This window comes from Physeter macrocephalus, chromosome 8 (assembly GCF_002837175.3).
Source record: "Physeter macrocephalus isolate SW-GA chromosome 8, ASM283717v5, whole genome shotgun sequence".
Classification (NCBI taxonomy): Eukaryota; Metazoa; Chordata; class Mammalia; order Artiodactyla; family Physeteridae; genus Physeter; species Physeter macrocephalus.
The window spans coordinates 95,016,408-95,039,451 of record NC_041221.1 but is presented as its reverse complement, the minus strand read 5'-3'; the positions used below and the strand labels follow the sequence as shown (position 1 = coordinate 95,039,451).

Here is a 23,044-nt window from a genome sequence, read left to right as displayed (position 1 = left end):
CCAAATTATTTACTTGCCCTGAGTAAGAGGTAGTTGTGGTCCTTTCTAAGGTTGGATTAAATAAATCATACTCATCATGGAGAGCAGTGACTACCATCAGGCAGAGGAGCAGAATGTATTCAGAAGCTCATGAATTGTCAGGGTCAGAGTAGGATGTTCCAGAGCCAAGTCTACAGAACCAACCTGAAGAAGGGAGCTCGATAATTTGCTGATGAGCTACATAACGGTGACATTAGAAAAAAATCACCCCACCTGGTCCCTTCCTCCCTTGTTTTCACCCCAACCCACTTTCAAGCCATCTCTTTCTAGGCTCACTTCACTTCTGTCAGCCCCTTTTCCTCCGTGTCTTACAAAACACAGGGTCAGCAAAAGCTCCCCTTTTCCCCAAACACTCCTCTCACTTGGCCTACAGCAGCCTCCTACCCAGCCTCCCTGCTCCCCGGTGGCCTTTTCCCCATCAAATGTATCTTGTTATCAATGCTGATAAGTTTCCAAAAGTGTATTTTGAGATTACCCCTATCCATCCCATGGCTTATAGAAAGTCCTAACTCCTAAAAATATAACTCAAAAAGGTGTAGACACAACTGGGAGACCCAGTTTCTAGTTTTATCTCTGCCAGTAATGACTGGTGTTAATTTAGGCAAGTCGCTTCACCTCTCTGGGTAACTCGAGATTCTTTTCTATCTATTCTCAATCTAGCTCTTCTGATGTTTTCCTTCATGTACCCAGAACTTTGCCAGATGCCTTCATGAAAACTGGGGAGTGGAGAGGGCACAGAATAAACTTTTATTGAACAAATGAGATCAGGCAATTGCAGCTAGGCTGTACCAAGGAGATCCAAAGCTCATCTGAAGAGTCAAATTGACAGTCCAGTTGATCTCAGGCCTCAATACAGCTGAGCCCTGCAGTACTTAGCATGTTTGCCTATCTTTAAACTTCTCCTTACCTGCCCTTGACAAGAATGCTGACAGAAGCGAAGTGTAGTAGTTTTCCTCTTCCTCAACTAATGATTTTCAACTTAAAGTCACGTACTCTTTTCACAATCTGATAAATTTTTGGCTCACCACTCCCGAAAATTTCCAATTTCCAATTTCCAATGTCTGCACATACAGACATTGCAGTCTGTATAAAAATGTTAGGAGTATAGCTGATTCACTTTGTTATAAAGCAGAAACTAACACAACATTGTAAAGCAATTATACTCCAAAAAAGATGTTAAAAAAATAATAAAAAAGGTAATTAAAAATATTTTTTTAAAATGTTAGGAGTAGAAGGACCCCTTAGAAGCCAAGGGACCCCAAATCAAGAAAATTCACTCTATGCCAGTGATTCTCACCTCTAGCTGTGCATTACATTTACCTGGAGATCTTTTATAAAATACCATTGGAGGAGGTTTTATCCCCAGACCAGTTAGATTAGAATTTCTGGGGCTGGGACCCAGACATCAATTTTAAAAGCCCCCCAGGTGATTCTAACGTGTATTGAGAGCTGACAACTATTGCTCTTCCTTTAGACATTTCATCCCCTATCAAAACCCAGGGTCAGTGGCATGCAACAGTGTATGTATGTAGTTTTGACTGTCTATACTCATGCATGTTAAAGGACAGCACAGATATTGTTTCTTAAAAGTAAAGTTATATTAACTAAAGAACATCTACACAATATATCTCCATTCAGAAGAGTATCTGAAAGAAAGCAAGCATCAAATATAAATATATGGGATTAGTAGCAGGTAAATCTCTACAGCCCACCAATCTGTTTGAGAACAGACACAGAAAGATCCAATAACTGAAAAGGAAAGTAAGACTAGTTCATAAGGGCACTCTAATGATTGGGCTGTTTTCATAATTAGAAATGCTAATCAAACCATCTTTGACACTTAGGTCCTAATAAAGCAATAGTCAGACTAAGATTTTCTTTTCTTTCTTTTTTTGTGCGTGTGTGTGGTAATAACATTTAACATGCGATCTATCCTCCTAACATCATTTTAAGTACACAATACATTATGTTAACAATAGGCATAATGTTGTATGTACAGCAGAGCTCTAGAACTCGTCTTGCATAACTGACTGATTTTCTTCAGTTAACTTCTCAGAGCACCTATTTACTTAGACCCTTAGAGAGCATGGTCTACCCATGTGCATTCAGCTGTGTTTTCACGCAGTACAGAAAAATTTCAGGAGCTGGATAATACTATGCTTATTTCCACAGATTCATTTACTTTGGCAGCATTTCATTAAGTGATGAGAAATTCTAAGGGCCATCTGTGGCAGGAAGAGCTCAAAGCTAAATTCTTGAGGCTCTTACAAAGACTTCAATTCCTCACCATCCGAGATCTCCTGACTCAGGAATTTGCCAGCATAAAGACTGTGTAGTGTATTGTAAGAATGTTACAATTGTACACCATTTAAGGATTACTCCTCAAGACCAGGAAGCTGCTGGCCTCACTTTCCAGATTATTCCTCCTTCAGTGTTAGTCATTAAGTACTCAGACATTATGCAGTGTTAGCAGTTTCCAAGAGGAAATTAACATATGCAAAACATACAACTTTCACTGTGTCTGTTTGCTCAGAAATTGGAATAGGAAAATAAACAGAAGCCTTTATTATATGGGTAAAGTGTTAACCAGAGGATTAAACAGGCCCTTCCTAAATACAGGACCCAAATGTCCATGGTGACACAATACCTACAAAATTTCAAATTCCTAAAGGTTAAAAAAAAAGAAGTATGTTATTTAAAAAGAATTAAGACAGTCTGTAATTTGGTTCATTTTTTTTTTTATAAAGCAGGAGATAGGTTTAATAGGGTTTTTCAGCCCATGTTTTTGCTCAGGGCAAATATTCCCAAGCACGCCCTGTCATGGAGTTCTGCCTGTGCATCCCAGCCCAACTGACGTGAGTACAACTGGCTCCTGTCCTCCGCGGTTCCCTACATAACCCGCGGGCAGGCCTGGGCTGCTGTGAGGAAACCAGTGTGTAATTGGGTCTTAAGACTTGTGCTCTGTTCAAAAGTTTTTAAATGTTCAACAACAACAAGACAAACAAACACACAAGCCTGGCCTCTTTATTGAAGTCTCTAAGAAAATAAAATTAGGTTTAATATTTTAGTTTGCTTTGATTAAAAAAAATTTTTTTTAAAGTAACCTATTCAGAAAGACTAAAAGGGTAAAACAAAACATCAATAAACGTTTAGACATTTGAGAATGGGAATCTGGTTGATTTTTCTTCTCTTAACAAATTTTCTGCATTTTTCAAAATTGTCTTTACTGTGCAAATATAGCTTTAATGTCTTTTAAACACAGCAAACAATATCATTTTGCTTGAGTCTAAGGTTATACTTTGTAAATAATTAAAGAATAATTAACAGGTACCTGCTGAAGCATTTATTTTCCGGTTTCCTCAGCCCACATCCGGGTCTCCCTGTAGCCCCAGGTCAATGGCCTGTGGCCCTGCTCATACCTGACACCACCTCTTGACTGGGTCACATACAAGCAGAGTTCAGAGCAGAAAACAGCTCAGTATCAGACTATGAAGCCTGTGCTCTGAACTGGTCAAGGGCTTGTAGCTCAGCAACTCCTCCAGGCCATCATGCCCCTCCTGCCCTCTAATCACTATTCCCAGGCTCACTTAAGTTTCCACCCAACCGCTAAGCATTCACCTTCCCCAACTTCAGGCAGGGGCTACAAGAAGGCACAGGCAGCCCCAATTCCAGAGAGCTCCGCATCAGTCAGCCTTGCAGCTGACTCCATTCTGACCCTGTGCCCTGAGACTAATAACTGGGCTCCTCTCCTGGGTCTCTGGGCTGAATTCCAGGCCCTTATCTGCTGTGGCTGGTCCCAGTTCTTCCAAGAGCAGGTGTTGCGGCTACCTGTGGTCCATGGCATCAGCATTGCCTGGAGACTGCTGGAAATGCAGAACCTCATGCCCCACCCCGGTCCCACTGAATCAGAATCTGTACATTAACAAGATCACCAGATGACCTGTATGCACTTTAAGGTTTGAAAAGCACCGGTCCAGATGATGGACAAGCCATAAGACCAACCAACTACCTCTTGTCAGAATGTTGGCCTTCCTAAGGCTGAGCTCCAGAGTAACAGGGCCTTCTGACTGGACTCCTGTCTTGCCTGCTCTACTCCATCTTCCCAGCATCACCAGAGATGATCTTTCTAAAGCCCAGTCTGATCATGCATAAAATTCTAGATCAGCTTCTAAGGACAGCAGGAAGAGCTCCTACTGGCCTTGCCAGCCTCAGCTCCTTCCAGCCATCACCTCCCACTCTATGCTCCAGCCATGGAAACTACCTGTGGTTCCCAGAAAACAGCAATCACCAAAACTTACATTTTCATTAATGCAAGTTTCTCAATATATTAATTTCTTTTAAAAAGTGTTAGAGTGAACACATGAAAAAGTTATAATGGACTCTGGGGAAGGGGACTGGGGGATGAGGATAACTTTTTCTTTTCTTTCCCCCTTTTTACCATCTGCAAGTATTAATTTTACAATTAAAAAAAATTACTCCCTAGGAGAAAGACAAGCAGGTTCTGTCACTGGAGAGACATCTAGCTATTTTATTGCTACCATATTAAAGAGGATAAAACTGACCTCAAAGTGTTTGCGTGCCTTTGAAAGTATTTAATGGATACTGTGGGAAACTTGCTAAATGATTTATAATTTCAACAGCAAACTCATTGAAAAGAAAAGCCAAACACTTCCATCATGGTTCTCTAACATATCATTAGACATTTTTTTATTTAACATGTAAACATTTTGGTTTTTCAAAATTAGTCTTAAATTCTGAACTGTGAGATTCTAAGTTTAAACATAAAAATCCGTAGTACTAAATGAAGTCTCTAACTTATCTGGTTTATTCATATGATGATTCACAGCTACTAGAGTCTACTCACTAGTTCAACCAACACTTACAGAGAAGCCTCCATGCTGAAGGCACTGTGCTGGTATGCTCTCTAGGAGTGGTTATTTATGCCTTTTCCAAGCCAATATTCACTGAACAATGGATTTAATACCTACCATCACATTCTACTCCAATACATATATTTGTAATCCACTTAAATCTGCATGCTGCAACAGTATTTTTCACAACCATTAATTTTTATTTTAACTTATAAAACTAAAAACAACCCAAATGAAAAAAAGGGAAATCTTAACATCAATCATTTCAACTGAAGGCTACCCAAATCTTTGATGCTAAATAATACTTTTTTCTTCATTTGCAAACTTTTATAAACTTGTCATCAATCTCCAATTCTGAAGTCTAAAAACAGATCATAAATGTTTCTCCAGACACATTACAGAGAAGGATCGACCTCAGTCTAAGAATTCATCAGCACATGATTCCAAGTAGAAAAAGAAAATTTAAGAAGAGAGAAATCTGGGACTACCCTGGTGGCGCCGTGGTTAAGAATCCACCTGCCAATGCAGGGGACACGGGTTCAAGCCCTGGTCCGGGAAGATCCCACATGCCGTGGAGCAACTAAGCCCGTGCGCCACAACTACTGATCCTAAGCTCTAGAGCCCACGAGCCATAACTACTGAAGCCTGTGCGCCTAGAGCCCGTGCTCCACAACAAGTGAAGCCACCGCAATGAGAAGCCCACGCACCGCAACGAAGAGTAGCCCCCACTCACCGCAACTAGAGAAAGCCCGCGCGCAGCAACGAAGACCCAACGCAGCCATAAATAAATAAATAAATCATTTTTTTATAAAAGAGAGAAATCTTCAGAAAATGTATATTTAGATGCTTACTTTAAAAATCACTTTACATCCATTCTTTTCCATTCTTATATAGGACACTTAGATGTGAGACCTTCAGTTCATCCGCTAAAATAACTCATAAAGAGCCTAATTTTTAGAATATACATGCTACTCAGTTTTTAAAAGGATAAGAAGAAAAACAATTGATGACCTGAATCTTACAAAGAGCACAGTAAATAAAAGAAGTAAAGTCTAAAATAATCATTGCCAAAGTTGATCAGATCTCGGCTTGAACTAACTTTAGACTAACTTTAGCAACTGTTTCTAGTTGCTAAACTGAATGCAATGACCGTGCTAACTTCTCTCCTCAATTCCCTCCAAAATCTGGGTCAAACAAACAAAACAAATGAATAAGTAGCTAAAGACACTTATTTTCATATATACTTGAACTTTTTTATTTCTTTAAAGTTAAACTGGACAATAAATTCTTGTATTTTTACATTTTGGAGTTTTTTAAAAATAAAATACTAACATAGCTGTTCAATAGGAAAAGAGATTATTGTTTTTACAAGTAGATTTAAAACCAAGGCAAGGGGGCTTCCCTGGTGGCGCAGTGGTTGAAAGTCCGCCTGCTGATGCAGGGGACACGGGTTCGTGCCCCGGTTCGGGAGGATCCCACATGCCGAGGAGCGGCTGGGCCCATGAGCCATGGCCGCTGAGCCTGCGCGTCCGGAGCCTGCGCTCCGCAACGGGAGAGGCCACAACAGTGAGAGGCCCGCGTACTGCAAAAAAAAAAACCAAAAAAACCAAGGCGAGGAAACTTGTAAAGAGACAGAAAGCTTGGACCAATTCCTATCGATAAAGCAAATACTACTTCATGTATAATTGTCACCTCAGATGGTAGGAAGAAGAGAAATGTAAAACCAACCAGTATACCTGAGACCACAGGCCATACTTCATTTCAAAAGCTTATGATAATGTGCCAGAACCATTTGACAAGATACCTGAATAAATGAAGCGCAGAATGTCCGATAAACAAGAACAGAAGAGGGCATCTTTAACAATGACTCGTAAGGGTGGGTTGCCTGGAGACTCCTGGCTAGCACCGGGAAACGCAGGATCTCTGTTTATAGCAAAGAGATCCTGGGTAGTTCGGATGATACTGGAATCCTGAATGTCAGCAGGACTCTTCACATTGAAAAGCAGCATGAAAACATGGCTGACGGCACAGAGAACGATCTTGTGGGCCTCAGCCACTTCCTTTAAGTCTGGGTTGTAAAATACCACATCCACGCACTGGCAGCAGAAGAGCAAGTTATTTAGGTCAGCATTATAATGTGATGCTTCAGCCTTCAAGACAGGCATTTTTTCTGTTTCAAAGAAGAAAAAAATTAATAATAAATTATTCTTTAGGTCTATGGGCCTCCATCATTTCCGGTTTATTTTAAACACAGCAAAACAATATTTTTTAGTATTATTAGGTTGAACTATATGAAGTTGCCAATATTTGGCCATTTTTGACCTATAAAACAGCACTTTCTGTATAGCTTAATCTAATTATGAACACCTATAAACTAATTATCCAGGGATTAAAACAGACGCACAGAAATACTGTATTTACTTTGTGTAGTGCAAATGAAAAATGTACTAATGCCATAAAGAGCATTTCTCACTATGTGTGTCCCAAAATAAAATTTTTCTCCAAATACTGAATTTTTAGTATGTTGGTTGTCATCATCCTTTACTTTCACCTGATAAAAAAACTCAAAGAAATTACTGAATAAGTTCTGAAGAACCCAACCTCACATCTGAAGTTGTTTTCTTTCTGGGACTAGAAGTGGAGGTGGAGGGATAAATTGTTAAAACTGCAGCCGTTCAAATCTAGGGCTCAGAGTCTTAGACTCTACTGTTTGAAACCATCGTGAACATTTTATTCTGATGCTAAAATTTTTTTTCCTCCTCGTAAAACACTATGCTTCCCGAGAACCAGCTCCTTCCCCTCAGCACACCTCAGGGAGATTGCTGTCTAGGCTCCCTGAGTCCCAAGAGGGGATGTTACCTTCCATTTCCTAGTGTGATTGCTAACAAAATTAGATTAGCCTCCATCAATGCAGGACCTCCACAGAGAGGACCACACCCTAGGCCCTCATCATAGGTCCTAATTGTGAACTCTCTGCAACAGCTGCGCTGAGGACAGTGTGATCTGTGAAGGGTTGCTTGAAGGTTATGCAACCATCTAAACAAGTGCAATTCAAATTTCTTCAGGAATAAAAATTCTTTATTCTAAAGCAAAAATCCTGTCTACAAAATGGACAACAACAAGGTAGGCTGGGGACCAGGCTCTTTCTGCACTGTACCCTACCCAGACTCCTCTCCACTGCCAGAGGCACCTTACAGACCCTTAAAGTCTGAGAACAGTTTGAAAGCCACGTGCCCCAGAGCCCAGGATCTGTCCTTAGAACAAGTCAGCACCAGAACAAACGTGTACCCAGACTGGGTTATGTTCCGTGTGAACCCAGACTGGATCCTGGGTTATAATCAGTGCAATTCCACAGCTCTCCCATTGGAAGGGGTACAGGAGACAGCCTTGTGGAAGCTGAGGCTGTACTGCTGACAGGACACTCCTGAAGGCCCTGCCCACAATCCCACCTAGCGTCCCCAAATGAAGACCCACAGGAGAAACTCCTTTTAGTGCTAAATGACATGAAATGCTTTGCTTTCTCTGAAGAACTGGTATGTTTTCTCTTCTTGATTAATAGGAACTAAGAAATTATCTGTCAATATTATTTATTTGGCTATTCTCCACTCCTCTTCTCATCCAGAAAGTACTTAAGGCTCCAGTGTTTGCTACATAACAGACCATGTCGCCCCTTTCACTGTGCACACCACAAAGTGCAAAGTCAATTTAACGGTCTATGTATCCACATTTTTTAAAACTTGGAATTGACTTCCTGTACAAATCTATACTTTACTGGTTTGTTAACTTACATTCATTCATTCAACAGATATTTATCAAGTACCTTTTAAAAATAATATCCATAATTAATTGATCTGAATTGAGTACTAGTCTACCATTGCTATCACAAAATTATGCAATAAATTCTGACAACAGTTGATGTAATTTTATTTATTTTTAACTACTGTCTTCTAACCTTGTATTATGAACATTTTCAAACATTCAAAAAAGTTGAAAGAATGATACAATGAGCACACATGTATCTTCCCCTTAAATTCTATAATTATTAATATTTTGTCATTTTTGGCTTTATCTCTAGATTTTCTCTCTCCCTCTCTCACTCACGAATCATTTAAAAGTAAGTTGTAATCATCAGGATAGTTCAGTTCTAAATACTTTCACATTTATCTCCTAAAAATAAGGACATTCTTCTATTAACCACAATACTGTTATCGTACATAAGAAAATTAACAGTAATTCCATAATATCATCTAATTTCCTGTCCATATTGAAATTTTACCCAACTGTCCCAAGAACATCTTTTAGATGTTTTTATTGAACCAGGATCCACTCAAGTTTCATGCATTACATTTGGTTATTTCTCATTAGACTATAATCTAGAACAGCTCTCTACCACACACACTATTTTTAAGAATCCATAGACTCAAGTTTTTAAGACAACAGTCCTCAAAATGTGGTCCAGGTACCACCTGCTTCTGAATCATCTGGGAAGCTTGTTTAAAAATCAGATTCAGGCTCCATCCCAGATTTACTGAATCAAAATGCCAAATGAGTCCTGAACACACTCAAAATTGAGAACAACTGCTGTGACTTGTGAAATGATCTACAATAAATATCAACTGAATGTCTAGACATTGGCTAATAAATGCACCTGGTTGTTCAAGCTGAGGTGGTCTAATTCCGTGAAACGAGTTGCTCATTTTCCTTTTCTTCATTTTTTCACTTGTCTTCTGATTTAAGGCTTGAATCATAAAATACTCCAACTAAAACATGAATCAAATTTTAATTAAAGCTCCAATGAAATGATGTATCTGACATGATTATTTGTACCCCAAACCACATCTGCCAAGTGTTTTTAATGCCAGTACCAACCACATGTATGCTTTAGCAAACACTTTTAAAACAATTTATTAAAAAAAAAAATCTTTCAAGTAGAACAGATTGTGCCTTGTCTAAACATAAATAAACTATCAATCAAGCAGGAACTGTATTTTCTCTTGAATAATCAAGAAAGCCAAGCAGTACAACTGTGTGACTGCCAATAACCATCTCGTGGGCAACCAGAGCAACTAATACTAGAGAAATTCAAGGCAAGAACAGATCTGGCTCTATGTCACACATACCCACATCAACTAGGAAAGTTCACACGTGCTCTACTTTTTTTTCCTGAATAAGTTACTTTGAAATACATCATTTATTTTATAAATTAAAAATCTTAACCACATGCACTTACATAGCTCTAGGCGTATGAGGCCTGGGGCAAAAGTACAAATGGAGGTCCACATACCAATACCTAAATATTTAAGCATTGTAAATCAAGAAAATAAACTGTTATGTAAAATATATTCTATCCCCCTGCTTTGACCAGTATGTCATCATTAAAGCCTGGAAGGTCAGGTTCAGATTTAAATTCTTAGAGTCCTCGGAGTTTCATGCAGCACAGGGAGAGCTGGCCCCTAACTCCTGGGACCCAAGACCACCCCTCCTCTTCTCTCCCCATCCTCCACCGCACACCTCCTCACCTGAGGAGGCTGGTGCATACAGGCGGACATCCACACCTATACAACCAAGCTCCATCCACTGTCCCCTCCCCCACTCCTCATATGCAGTCACCCCTCAGCCACCACTCAGGACTAGGTGTACAAACACCAGCCATGCAGTCCACCTTCAGGAGGACAGACCCAGGAAAGAGGCCTGTACAGATCTGGGAAACAGATTCAGAGCCAGCTGGTCAGAGAATTCTGGGGTCCTGGGTTTGGGAGCATGGTCACAGCACTGTTCCACAGAACTCTCTGCTCTGTCTTGATGGAAATGTCCTATAACATCTGTGCTAATCATCAGAACAGTAGCCACTAGCTACATGTAGCTATAGAGTACCTGAAATGTAGATAGTGCACCTGAGGAACTGAATTATTTTTTAATTAATTTAAATATAAACAGCCACGTGTGGCTAGTGGCTACCACATGGATGATGCAGGTCAGGAAGGGAGCTACTAGCTGTAGTGGGCACATCCCCATGGCTCCATCAACTCATGCCCTATGGGAAGGGGTGCAACTGGAGGAGGACCAGATAAGGCTTTCTAGAGCTCCAGGGCACATGCCACCCTTGCCCAGGTCTGAGGGTAACACTGCACAGTTCTTCCTCCCTGACTCTTAAACACAAGATAGTAAAATGCTCTTTTCACTCTGACATCATCACTCCATCCATATTCCTGCAAACACCATTGTTTCTCACACTCAAGATCCCAGTTGTACTTAACTATTCAAGAGTCTAAAACGAGATCTTTCTCATCTTATTTTCATATTCTCATTAAGTCTTGAGTTAGCAAAAAAAGAAACTGCCAAGTTTTTCTCCTGACTTCGACCACATCTTCAATTCTCATCATGCCTCCAACACTAGGTGTTAGGAACAAAGAGAAACAATGAGAGGAAAGAAGAGAAAGTGGGAGCTGGGAAATGGGAAGAGTGATCCTGAGAATTTCAGGGTCAGGAACCTGGAAAGGGGAACCAGGAGACCAAAGGCCCCCAAGAGCTCCATCTTCTCCAACAAATGAAACCAAACTATCTTCCCCGACACGCACACAACTCCCTAGGAATTTCAGGGAAATGTGAAATTCTTAGAACAAACTAAGATTTTGTTAAGCCACTACAATATAATCAGCTTGACAGAAAAATTATATTTCACCCCTCTTTACCTTTCTACCCACTGCTCATCACTAAACAAATAAGACAGAAGATTCTTACAGTCATTGACAACATCAATTGTGAGTGTATCTTCCTTAATGCTATATTATTGTTTCTTTACATTACTGAATGAATAATAGCCATTTATATTTGACAGAAATCAGAACTATTATATTGGGTTCTTATTTTACCTTTGGTTCTTATTTGGAGTTGAGTAACTCTAGAATAAATGAAATTTCTCTGGTCATCTGTAGAAACCTCAACATTTCGACATGAATACATACAATGAATAGTCTGGCACACTGGATAAAGTACTTGATGAAGAGCTAGGGAACTGAAGGAGAAGTCCAAAGTGCTCCTGCTTAATGTAGGGTTTACTTTGGTTTAAGCCTCTTGTCAATGTTTACTAGATTTGTCTGTTAAAAGGAGTCACTCCTTAGAGGGTTGGAAAGATAGTTCCAAAGTCAGTAGTACTTAAATGATACAACTCCACAGGTATTCTCCAAGGGCCACGCGGTCCTAGTGTCATAGGGTAGGTGCTGTGGGCTAAGGTGGGCCTCAAAATGCCTGCAGGACCCGATGGATGCCTCTGCAACAGGGCAACAGACCCTGGCTCCCCACCACCTGTCCAACAAGAAGCCATTTGTACAAGTAGTTCCTCTGGATATTTTTTGAGCTACAGCAAAATCAGGAGTATATGAAACCTTGCCGAAGCACACATAGCGAAGAAAAATCATTCTTCTCAAGTAGTAGACAGAAATGAAGGAGAACTTTCAGGCCCTGCTGGTGCAGGTTGCCAGGCTCATCAAGCTATGTAAAGATTATTAAATCTTTTCACTAAAAGTGACAAAATGTCAGTTGCTAAACAGACATCACGGGTTTGTGTAAAGTGTCATCAAATGGAAAATTCAAAATATCATATTAGACAACAGAAAATGTTTCATTTGGAGAGAGAAGTAAAATTAGAGTTTTACTCTGACAAAACCTTTTTTGTATTTGCTCCCGTTTTATTTCACAAGGTTAAAACTAATCCTGCTTTTAAAACTAAAGTTCTAATTGAGGCTCTGGAAAATAGCTAAAGAGCCAACCTGACAAATGACTCTAATTTATGTGACTGGAATTTCCACTTACCACTCCTCCAAAATATTTTCCTATGTAGAAGTCATCAAGGCTGTGTAGTTCCAGATAGGTGGCTCCTAGCTCTTTAGCAAGTTGGATCCCTTCCGTCGTACTGACACAGCTCCCTCTGTCTGAGGTACACAGTGGGCATGTGCAAGGTAACTCTTCTGAGAAAATGAATATGAGGAACAAAGACTTTTGAAATTAAACATGAAAAAATGTACCTAGACAACCTAGACATTAAACAGCAAATTAAGAGCTCATGCCAGAATCACAGTTCAGGGCCATTCAGTATATCCACTATTCACTAGACTCTGAATAAGAAGTGTCAGTGATAACAGCAAGGTCCCTAAAATAAACAAGCTTTAAATGAAAGAAGAACTAATAGGATCTTAGAAAACAGAAGAATTTTTAAATAGGTGAATGAATATTACCAAGGCTCTAATAGTAATTAGACCAATCAGACGGTAATGTCAGGCCTGCTTCCTTTTATACAACCTTGACATCCTGAATATCAATACAAAATCAACAACCTGACTGCCCACAGAAACCATGGATTGGCGCTTTTTTTTTTGTAATAAACTTTAAATATATTCACTAAGCTTGAATAGATCTTATACTTTTATTTTCATAGAATCCTCAACTTGACCTCAATCTCTAAGGCTGCAAAATTGCCAGTCTTTGTAAATTTCATATGAAGTACGTTCTTATTCATCCAGACATTTCAATTATTGAACTCTAAAGCATTCAACTACAGAGATCAAATTCAGTCACTTTTTATCTTCTGCTTCAAAAGTAAAAACTGAAGGAATAAAAAGTAATTACTCAAAATGTGAACTGTCCCAAGAGTCATGGCTGTACCATGTACAGACCTATGGCTGGGAAGGTTGTACATCAACCCATCTCTAAGGACACACCTTCATAACGCTAAAAATGTATGTTCAACTCCATATTCGTCAGCCAGCTTTGTTTCATGCTACATCATCAGATATGTCATTGTTCAAAAGGCAGCCAAGTCAAAAGGGGGTAAATCCGTTTCCAAAAGAGCATGTTGTTGTAGGCTGGCTTCTCTGAGAAGCAGACTCTGAGATGGCGACTGGTGTGCTGGAGGTTTACTGGATGGTGATCTTGGGAACGTCTCTTCTCAAGGGTTCAGGAAGCAGGACTGGGCAGAGGAAGAATTCGAACTGCAATACTGTTGCAACAGAGACCTGAGCCATTCAACAGGGGCCTCTGGAGCTTAGATGGCCCTTTAGAGTGAGTGGTTTCCATACAAAGCTGGGCCTCTGTATCCCTACATCAGCCAGTAATTAAAGGAGGGCTGCCCTGTGGAGGGAGCAAAACCTTGGGCAAGCAGCTTCTATCAGCACAGGGATAATGCCTGGAAAGGGACTCAGCTATTCACCATCAGCAGCCTAAAGACCAGGTAACTGAGGGAGTAAGTACAGTGGTCCTGAAAGGGCATTTAGGCTACTCCCCGCCACAGCATACACAACAAATGTCCTACCGATGAACTGCATAGAGATGGAGCACATGTATATACACACGGCGTGCATGCTAAGGATATTCAGTGCACGCGCATGCTATACATGTGACATGCATGTGTGCACATACACATACGACTTAGATAATTTAGCTTCACTGAAAGCATTTTGAGCTCAGAAACCATGTATTCACATCCTCATTTTGCAGAGGAGGAAGCTGAAGCTCAGAGAGGTTAACTGACTTGTCCAAGTCTCCTTGTGTGTTAGAGATGGAGAAACAATAAAACTGTTACTTGCTCTACCTGATAAAGAGCCATCAAAAGATAAGATAAAAATTTAGTTTGAGTAAAAAATTATTAATTCCAAAGATGTGGTGATTTAAAAATAAAGCTGGGTTTCTCTAAATTATACAACAAATCCTAACCTGAGTTCTTGCATTTACTTTTTCTAAGATCATTTTTGGTTCGGAACAAATAAAGTTACCAACACAATTTAGCCTATCTTGAAAAATAACACGTTGGTATTTCACATTCTTTACAAAGCCTTCATACACAGTGCCTTTGATTTTCTGAAGACAGAGATCTCCTTATGACTACAAAGCTCTCCTTATGCTGTTGGAATGGTGTGGGTAGGCAGATCATCTTATTAAACTTTATTTCTGGATAAAAATAAAGTCAGTAGTGTTTTGAGTGAAAAATTAAGAGAGCATAATGTAAAATAATGGCTAGGAAATAAACTTGGTTTCAGGGAAAATCCAGCTAGTGTCAGGTTTAACCCAGCTGAGCGGGGTTTTCCATTGTGTGTAGCCACAAGCATCTTACTAACCTAGAAAGTGCCTCCTTATATCCAATCATTATATCTCCTCTATGTCACAGAAGACATTTTTTTTGTTCACTTGCACCCAAAAGGAAAAATGCCTAGTCATTACATATTAGGTAGGAGAATCAATAAAACATTATGGATTAAATAAACCAACATTTAGCATTTCATCAGGAACAATGAGAAGACCCAATATAATCTTAAATTGTGGTGCCTTCTTCAGGACTCACTCCTATGAGCCTACCTCAGAGTCCTGGAACTTCAGAATCCGTGTTATTCTTCTAGCTAACACTGTAGTCTTTTATTTATTTTTCTTATATATTATCTTTCAAGGTGTTATCACAAAATGTCTATTTTTTTTTAAAGCAAACACAATGTAACTCTGTAATTAAAATGAATGGCATCTCTTTCAAAGCAATGGATTTGAGAACCTATAGGGTGATTCTTACAATCTTGCCAGTGCTTGAGATTCTTAGAAATCCTTTGAGGAATTCCAGCCTTGCAATGTACTAGTCTCTGTCAGAGCTCCAAAAAGAAAAGATAGGATGCCCGCTTTCAGGAACGTAAGGCTATGAATACACCTTTGTCAAGTCTGGAGAAAAATTTCTACTTTATAGATAGAGTCAATATTTAGTAAAAGCCAAAAATTTATTCAGAGCCAAGTATTATGAAGACACACACACACACACAGTCAAGCTTGTCAAAACACGTATAACAAAGGAAAGAGATGAGACTGATTGTGTTTGCCGAAGTTGTTCTTAAAGGAGCTGGAAAGAGGAGTTACCAGAACACCTAGCACAGTTCCACAGGCTGCAAGGGACTGGAGGGGGGAGAAGCAATACGTGTCCTTGAGTTGAAGAGACAGATTTAGCTTTGTAATTACTTTGTAATCACATCTTACAAGGTAAATTAATTTCATCCTGTTAGTGAAAATGATCTTTTCACTTCTGTATATCATTCATAATGCCATTCATTCACTCACTGAACAAATGTTTTTTGAGCACCTACCACACCTCAAATAGCAGGGATATAAAGATACACAGATAAATGAAACTCATAGTCAACTGAGCCAAGACAGATACGACTGCAGACAATTATAAGTACTGGGGCTTGCTTGGTGGTGCAGTGGTTAAGAATCCGCCTGCCAATGCAGGAGACATGGGTTCGAGCCCTGGTCCAGCCCTGGTCCAGGAAGATCCTACAAGCCGTGGAGCAACTAAGCCCGTGCGCCACAACTACTGAGCCTGCGCTCTAGAGCCCACGAGCTGCAACTACTGAGCCCATGTGCCACAACTACTGAAGCCCACGCACCTAGAGCCCGAGCTCTGCAACAAGCCACCGCAACGCAAAGTCCGAGCACCACAATGAAAAGTAGCCCCCGCTCGCCGCAACTAGAGCCCGCGTGCAGCAACGAAGACCCAACGCAGACAAAAAAAAAAAAAGTACTAGAATAAAGGTGTACAAAATCACCATAGGAACAGAGGAGAAGAAATTAACTCTGCCTGGGGGATTGTGGAAAACTTCACAGAAAAGGGAACGATTTAAAGGGTGAGGATGAATTCGCTATGCAGATATGACAGGGGCTGTGCAGAGGGCCAGTCCACTAAGAGCATGACACAGTATAGCACATGCTGAGGCCTGAAGGTGAGAAAAAAGGGAAGACATCGCTTCCACTTTCAAGAGAGCAAGCTAAGCCCACACTGCAATCTCCTCTCCCTGACAAATCACAGAAATCATGAAATAATGAGGGGGAGGGGGAAGAGGTGGGAAGGAGAAAGGAAGGAAGGAAGCAAGGGATGGGGGAGGCAGAGAGGAGGAAGGGAGGTGTGCACATACAGCAACACTCAAACATTAGGAGACTCTCATCAGCCCAGAAACTAGGAACACCTGAGGGGCTGCAGGCAGTACACACAGGACGACCAAAGAGGGATGCTGAGGCTGGGAGGACAGGTGGGACCTCATGCACTGCAGCAACATGTAAGTGCTCACTGCCTCACGAAGGGGGTTGAGGAGAAGACCAAGGGCAACTGAGTGGAGGTTAGCTGGAGGACCCCAGCGGAAGTAGAGAGGCCCATGGGTCCTAGAGCAGGCCAAGCCTAAGATGAGCCTGGAACATCTGTGCCAGAAAGCAAGGAAGGACTCAAATTAATTGGAGAGAGCATGAAGAGGCTCCCTCTAGGCAAATTTGGGGTAACTGGAGTATCAGAAAGAATAGATTATAAAATATTGAATTTAAAAAACAAACCCATGAATCAGTGACTCTTAAAGAAAGATGTGGGAGCAGAGAAAAGGGAAAGCCCTATTTACAGAAGAATGCCAACTAATAAGTGTAGAAGGAATGATAGGAAATCACTATTTTGTAACCACAGTTATCACAACTGAAGGAATCATGCAAAATAATGGGCTTGGATTCTTTAAAAATGTCATGAAAGATACCCCACCCCCCCAAAAAAGGCTGGGTGATTGGGAACTGTTCTGAATTAAAAGAGATCAGGGAGACTTGACAACTAAATGCAACGCATAGTTCTTAATTTCATCCTGGATTAAAAAAACAAAAAACAATAAAACCAGCTTTGGAATATGTGGAAAAATGTGAATATGGGTTATATTGTAAATAATAGTATAATAGGTAACAGTATATTTCTTGAGTGATGATTGCATTATGCGTAATAGGAAAATGGCTCTGTTCTTAGATGAGACATGCTTAATTAATCAGGACTGAAGAAATCCCATGTTTACAATTTACTCTTAAATGGTTCAAACAAAAAAAAGTGTGTGTGTGTTGTGTGTGTGTGTGTGTGTGTGTTTGTATTTGTAATTTCTGGAGTTCACTGTCCTATTCTTATCAAGTTTCTTAGATTTGAAATTTTGCAAATAAAAGTTAGAAAAAAAAAGAAGAAAGTTTCTAAAGATTTTAAAGAATTGAGTACCATGATCTGACATATTCTAGAATGATTACTCTGAGAGGATTCATTTCAGAAAGAAGCCAAGCAGGAAAAGGAGACCAGAGGCTGATTTACCAGGAAGCCTTAGTTTCAAGGCCCTTCCTTGCGGGCTGTTTCCAAAGCCTTGGGAGAAACCTAGGCATTAGATTCTTTCACATGACATATGCTTTTGTAAAATCTGCAAAATAAGATATTCTGATTATGTCTGGTTAAGACATAAGTCTCTCTCCAGTCCAGCTCACTTCACCTTGCATCAGGCAGCTCTGGAGTAGCCACGGACATTTTTAGGATCCTGCTAAGGGGAATTTAAATTTAGGTTTAGCGAGATATTATTTGTGGTTTGTAGTCACTTCCTTGTAAGTGTTTGCGAGCTGTCTTGGTACGTGAATGGCCTTCAGGAATGCTTCTTCCACCCACTGTGCAGACTAATCTGGCGTCACGACACAAAGAGGCAGAGCTGAAAGACAAACACAACAAAAACCGAAGTGCCCAGCAACACAAAGATGTGAAGAGTGAAGAAATACGCTGGAAGAAAAACTATCATTCTCTTCTCCCTATAGAAATCTCAAAAAGTGCTTATCATGTGAAAAACTGCAAAGACTGTGAGCACAAAAAATATAAGAAATGTTAAAGAAGTGTCAGGGTTTTTTTGTTTTTAAAATTATTTTATTTATTTATTTATTTTTGGTTGCGTTGGGTCTTCGTTGCTGCACATGGGCTTTCTCTAGTTGTGGCAAGCGGGGGCTACTCTTCATTGCAGTGCACGGTCTTCTCATTGCCATGGCTTCTCTTGTTGCAGAGCACGGGCTCTAGGTGCGCAGGCTTCAGTAGTTGTGGCTCACGGGCTCTAGAGCACAGGCTCAGTAGTTGTGGCCCACGAGCTTAGTTGCTGCGTGGTATGTGGGATCTTCCCAGACCAGGGCTCGAATCCGTGTCCCCTGCATTGGCAGGCGGATGCTTAACCACTGTGCCACCAGGGAGGCCCAGGTTTTTAAATAACAGAAATTTTTTTTAATGTCTGTGGTATTTGACAGCTTTTTCGGAGTTGTAATTTCTTGTGCTTTCTTTTCACATTCTAAATAAATATTCATTTGTATACATATATGTATCTGTAATTTTGTAGTTTTTTTTCTTACAAAGGACCTCTAAAATTGTGTAAGTTTCAGATCCTGCAAATCTGGAACTGCCTCTTTAGACCAAAATGAAGGTCACTATGAGAGACCTAGGAACTGAAATCCAGTGAAGGTGATGAGAAAGCAATGAATTTTTTTTTGAATTTTATTTATTTTTTATATAGCAGGCTCTTATTAGTTATCTATTTTATACATATTAGTGTTTATATGTCTAGGGGTATGATTCTTGGTTTAGGTCCAAGAAAGCAATGAATTTGAGGTTAATTTAAAATATAAAATCAAAAGAGCTTCTTAGTCAACTGGATATGGGGAATAGGACCGAAAGTTGGGTTGGATGATTCTAGTTTGGGTGAATGGATAGGTTTGGCATCATTCTCCAAGACAGGGAACTCAGTAGAAAGAGGAAGGTGTCTGTGGAGATATGGGTCAGGAGAGAGACTGGAGCCAGAAAAACAGTCCGGGTAATCACCAGTGTCTATACAGGGGAAGCTAGGGCAACAGATTAGCAGGTCCATGGTCAGAGTAAACAGCAAGAAGAGGTGAAGCTAAAGGATGGGCCCCTGGGCAACAACTATAGGATGTATTGATTTGGTATATGTGTGTAAGGGAGGATGAGGGCACCAGGAAAGAAGAAAGAGAATTAGAACAAACAGGAAAGAAAGAGTAGCTTTATTAAGTGGAGAGAGAGGTGTATTTGAATAATTTCAAAGGGAGGATTGTTATTAAAATGTAAATTAAATTTGGCAATAGGCATATAACTGGCAGCCCTGAGTGAAAACAAACCCAGTGTAATTGTGAAAGTCAAAGTCAGACTGTAGTGGACTGAAGAATGAATGGGAAGTCAGGAAGTGCACTCAGGAAGTGTGGATGACTCATTCAAGAATCATGACCAGCAATAAAAAGAAAGTTAGGGAAGTAGAGGGGACATACGGTCAAAGAAGGGTCAGGCCTGCTTTATTCATATCTACTAATACTAAACACATACCTACCATATGACCCAACAATCCTACTCCTAGGAAACTACCTAAGCATCACTAAAAGGAGAATACAGAAATAAATCATGGGAGACTTCCCTGGTGGCACAGTGGTTAAGAATCTGACTGCCAAAGCAGGGCACACGGGTTCGAGCCCTGGTCCGGGAAGATCCCACATGCCATGGAGCAACTAAGCCCGTGCACCACAACTACTGAGCCTGCGATCTAGAGCTCAGGAGCCACAAACTACTGAAGCCCTCATGCCACAACTACTGAAGCCCATGCACCTAGAGCCTGTGCTCCACAAGAGAAGCCACCGCAAAGAGAAGCCCATGCACCACAACGAAGAGTAGCCCCCACTCGCCACAACTAGAGAGAGCCCACGCACAGCAACAAAGACCCAATGCAGCCAAAAATAAAAATAAATAAAAAAATTTTTTAAAAAAAGAAAGAAAGAAATCACGGCGTATTCATACAATGGAATAATACACAGCAATAAAAAGAATGTTATTACAGATAAGTTCAGCATGGATGAATCGCAAAAGTATAACGCTAACTGAAATTAGGCAGACACAAGACACTACATACTGTATAATTCTATCTGTATGAAGGTCAAGATAGGTAAAACTAATCTATGTTGTTAGCAGTCAGAATAGCAATTATCTCTGGGGAGGGGTGTTATCAACTGGGAAGAGGCATGAGAGGCTTCTGGAGTGAGGCAAATGTTCTAGATCTTGAGATGTGTGATGTTGCATAGCTGTATATATGTGCAAAAATGCATTTAACTGTGCTCTAAAATTAGTGAAGTCTAATGTCCTTTATTTTGCTATACTTCAATAAAAATGAAAAAAGGAGTAAAAATGAAATTTTAAGACACATTTACTGAGGAAATAACCACTAAGAACTATAAAATACCACCAATTCAAAGTGGATTCTGAGTTGACCCTGAGATATCTGCCAATAATATGCACAGAAGCAACTACTGAAATTGACTGAACCAAATTAACCCATCAGCTACGGAGTCAACAATCCTCTCTCTTAGGTGGTGTTGTCAGTGTATTCAGCTCACTCACTGCTACCTACCTAAGAACACTGCTCCCAATCCCACATCCTTATGTGAACAATCTATCCTTCCCAACTGAATAGTCCCTTAGATTGTCAAAAAGAGTTTTCCAGGGCTCAGTGTCAGCCTAATACCTCTCCTATATCAAAAAGGACACAATTACTGACTTCCTTCACTTCTATAGAACAGCAGTTTAAAAGACAAACTTGTACCCATCAGAATCACAGCAGTAGTTTGTGATACTTTCCTTTGATGTCCCATTATCATATCCAATGAAGAGATAACAGATGGCATTTAAACCCACAGTCATTTTGCTTTCAAAAAAAAAAAACTGTACTAATCATTAATAAGCTTAATGCTATTCAAAATTAATATGGTACCTGCACTCTCATATAAAAAAAAATTAAATACTTACCATTTTGTCTTGTACCAACAGCAGCAATGATTACTGGAACTGAATTTAATGCTCTTTTTATCACTGGAATATAATTATCCTTCACTTCGTGAAATGAAAACTTGTCATTTACGTTGTATTTGATCACAATGATGTCAGCACCTCCAATTAGATTTCGAGAGGTGTACCAATCACTGTCAAAAATGTCCTAAACCAAAATGTAAAGAGCAATCTTTAGTCTGCTTATCTTCAAATCCATCATGAAATAAACTGTAACATATTAGTTTAACTTTTTTACTATACTTTAATTTTTGGAATTCATTTTTAAAATTTATTTTTAAAAAAGTAACTATGTGAAATTTAAAACGTTTGAAGTCTATCAAGTCTTTAAATTTTTTTATTTATTCATTTAGCCTGGACAACTAGGTAGTGGTAAAATAGAATCTAGAGAATTCCTGAGACTCTGATAGAATAAGCAACCTCTTTCAACACCTGTACTTAAAAATAAACACTTTATTTTAAAATTATGCCATAAAACATTAGCCAGACTCATCAAGAAAAAAACGGGAGAAGACTCAAATCAATAGAATTAGAAATGAAAAAGTAACAACTGACACTGCAGAAATACAAAGGATCATGAAAGATTACTACAAGCAGCTATATGCCAATAAAATGGACAACCTGGAAAAGCCCAGGACCAGATGGCTTCACAGGCGAATTCTATCAAACATTTAGAGAAGAGCTAACACCTATCCTTCTCAAACTCTTCCAAAATATAGCAGAGTGAAGGACACTCCCAGACTCATTCTACGAGGCCACCATCACCCTGATACCAAAACCAGACAAAGATGTCACAAAAAAAGAAAACTACAGGGCAATATCACTGATGAACATAGGTGCAAAAATCCTCAACAAAATACTAGCAAACAGCACATTAAAAGGATCATACACCATGATCAAGTGGGGTTTATCCCAGGAATGCAAGGATTCTTCAGTATATGCAAATCAATCAATGTGATAAACCATATTAAAAAAATGAAAGAGAAAAACCATATGATCATCTTAATAGATGCAGAAAAAGCTTTCAACAAAATTCAACACCCATTTATGATAAAAACCCTCCAGAAAGTAGGCATAGGGGGAACTTACCTCAACATAATACAGGCCATATGTGACAAATCCACAGCCAACATCATTCTCAGAGGTGAAAAACTGAAACCATTTCCTCTAAGATCAGGAACAAGACAAGGTTGTCCACTCTCACCACTATTATTCAACATAGTTTTGGAAGTTTTAGCCACAGCAATCAGGGAAGAAAAGAAATAAAAGGAATCCATATCGGAAAAGAAGAAATAAAGCTGTCACTGTTTGCAGATTACATGATACTATACATAGAGAATCCCAAAGATGCTACCAGAAAACTACTAGAGCTAATCAATGAATTTGGTAAAGTAGCAGGATACAAAATTAATGCACAGAAATCTCTTGCATTCCTATACACTAATGATGAAAAATCTGAAAG

General features: G+C 39.7%; 1 protein-coding gene across 1 annotated transcript in view; it reads right to left on the bottom strand.

Annotated features, from left to right (window-relative positions):
• The window catches only part of RHOBTB3 (Rho related BTB domain containing 3), a 52,268-nt gene that overhangs the window by 22,318 nt on the left and 6,906 nt on the right, over positions 1-23,044 (bottom strand). Inside the window, exons 3-6 of the mRNA XM_007110080.3 lie at positions 21,544-21,730; positions 12,723-12,877; positions 9,559-9,670; positions 6,715-7,080 (exon numbers count right to left, since the gene is read on the bottom strand). Of these exons, the coding sequence (XP_007110142.2) occupies positions 6,715-7,080; positions 9,559-9,670; positions 12,723-12,877; positions 21,544-21,730 (820 nt within the window). The remainder of the gene's footprint in view (positions 1-6,714; positions 7,081-9,558; positions 9,671-12,722; positions 12,878-21,543; positions 21,731-23,044) is intronic.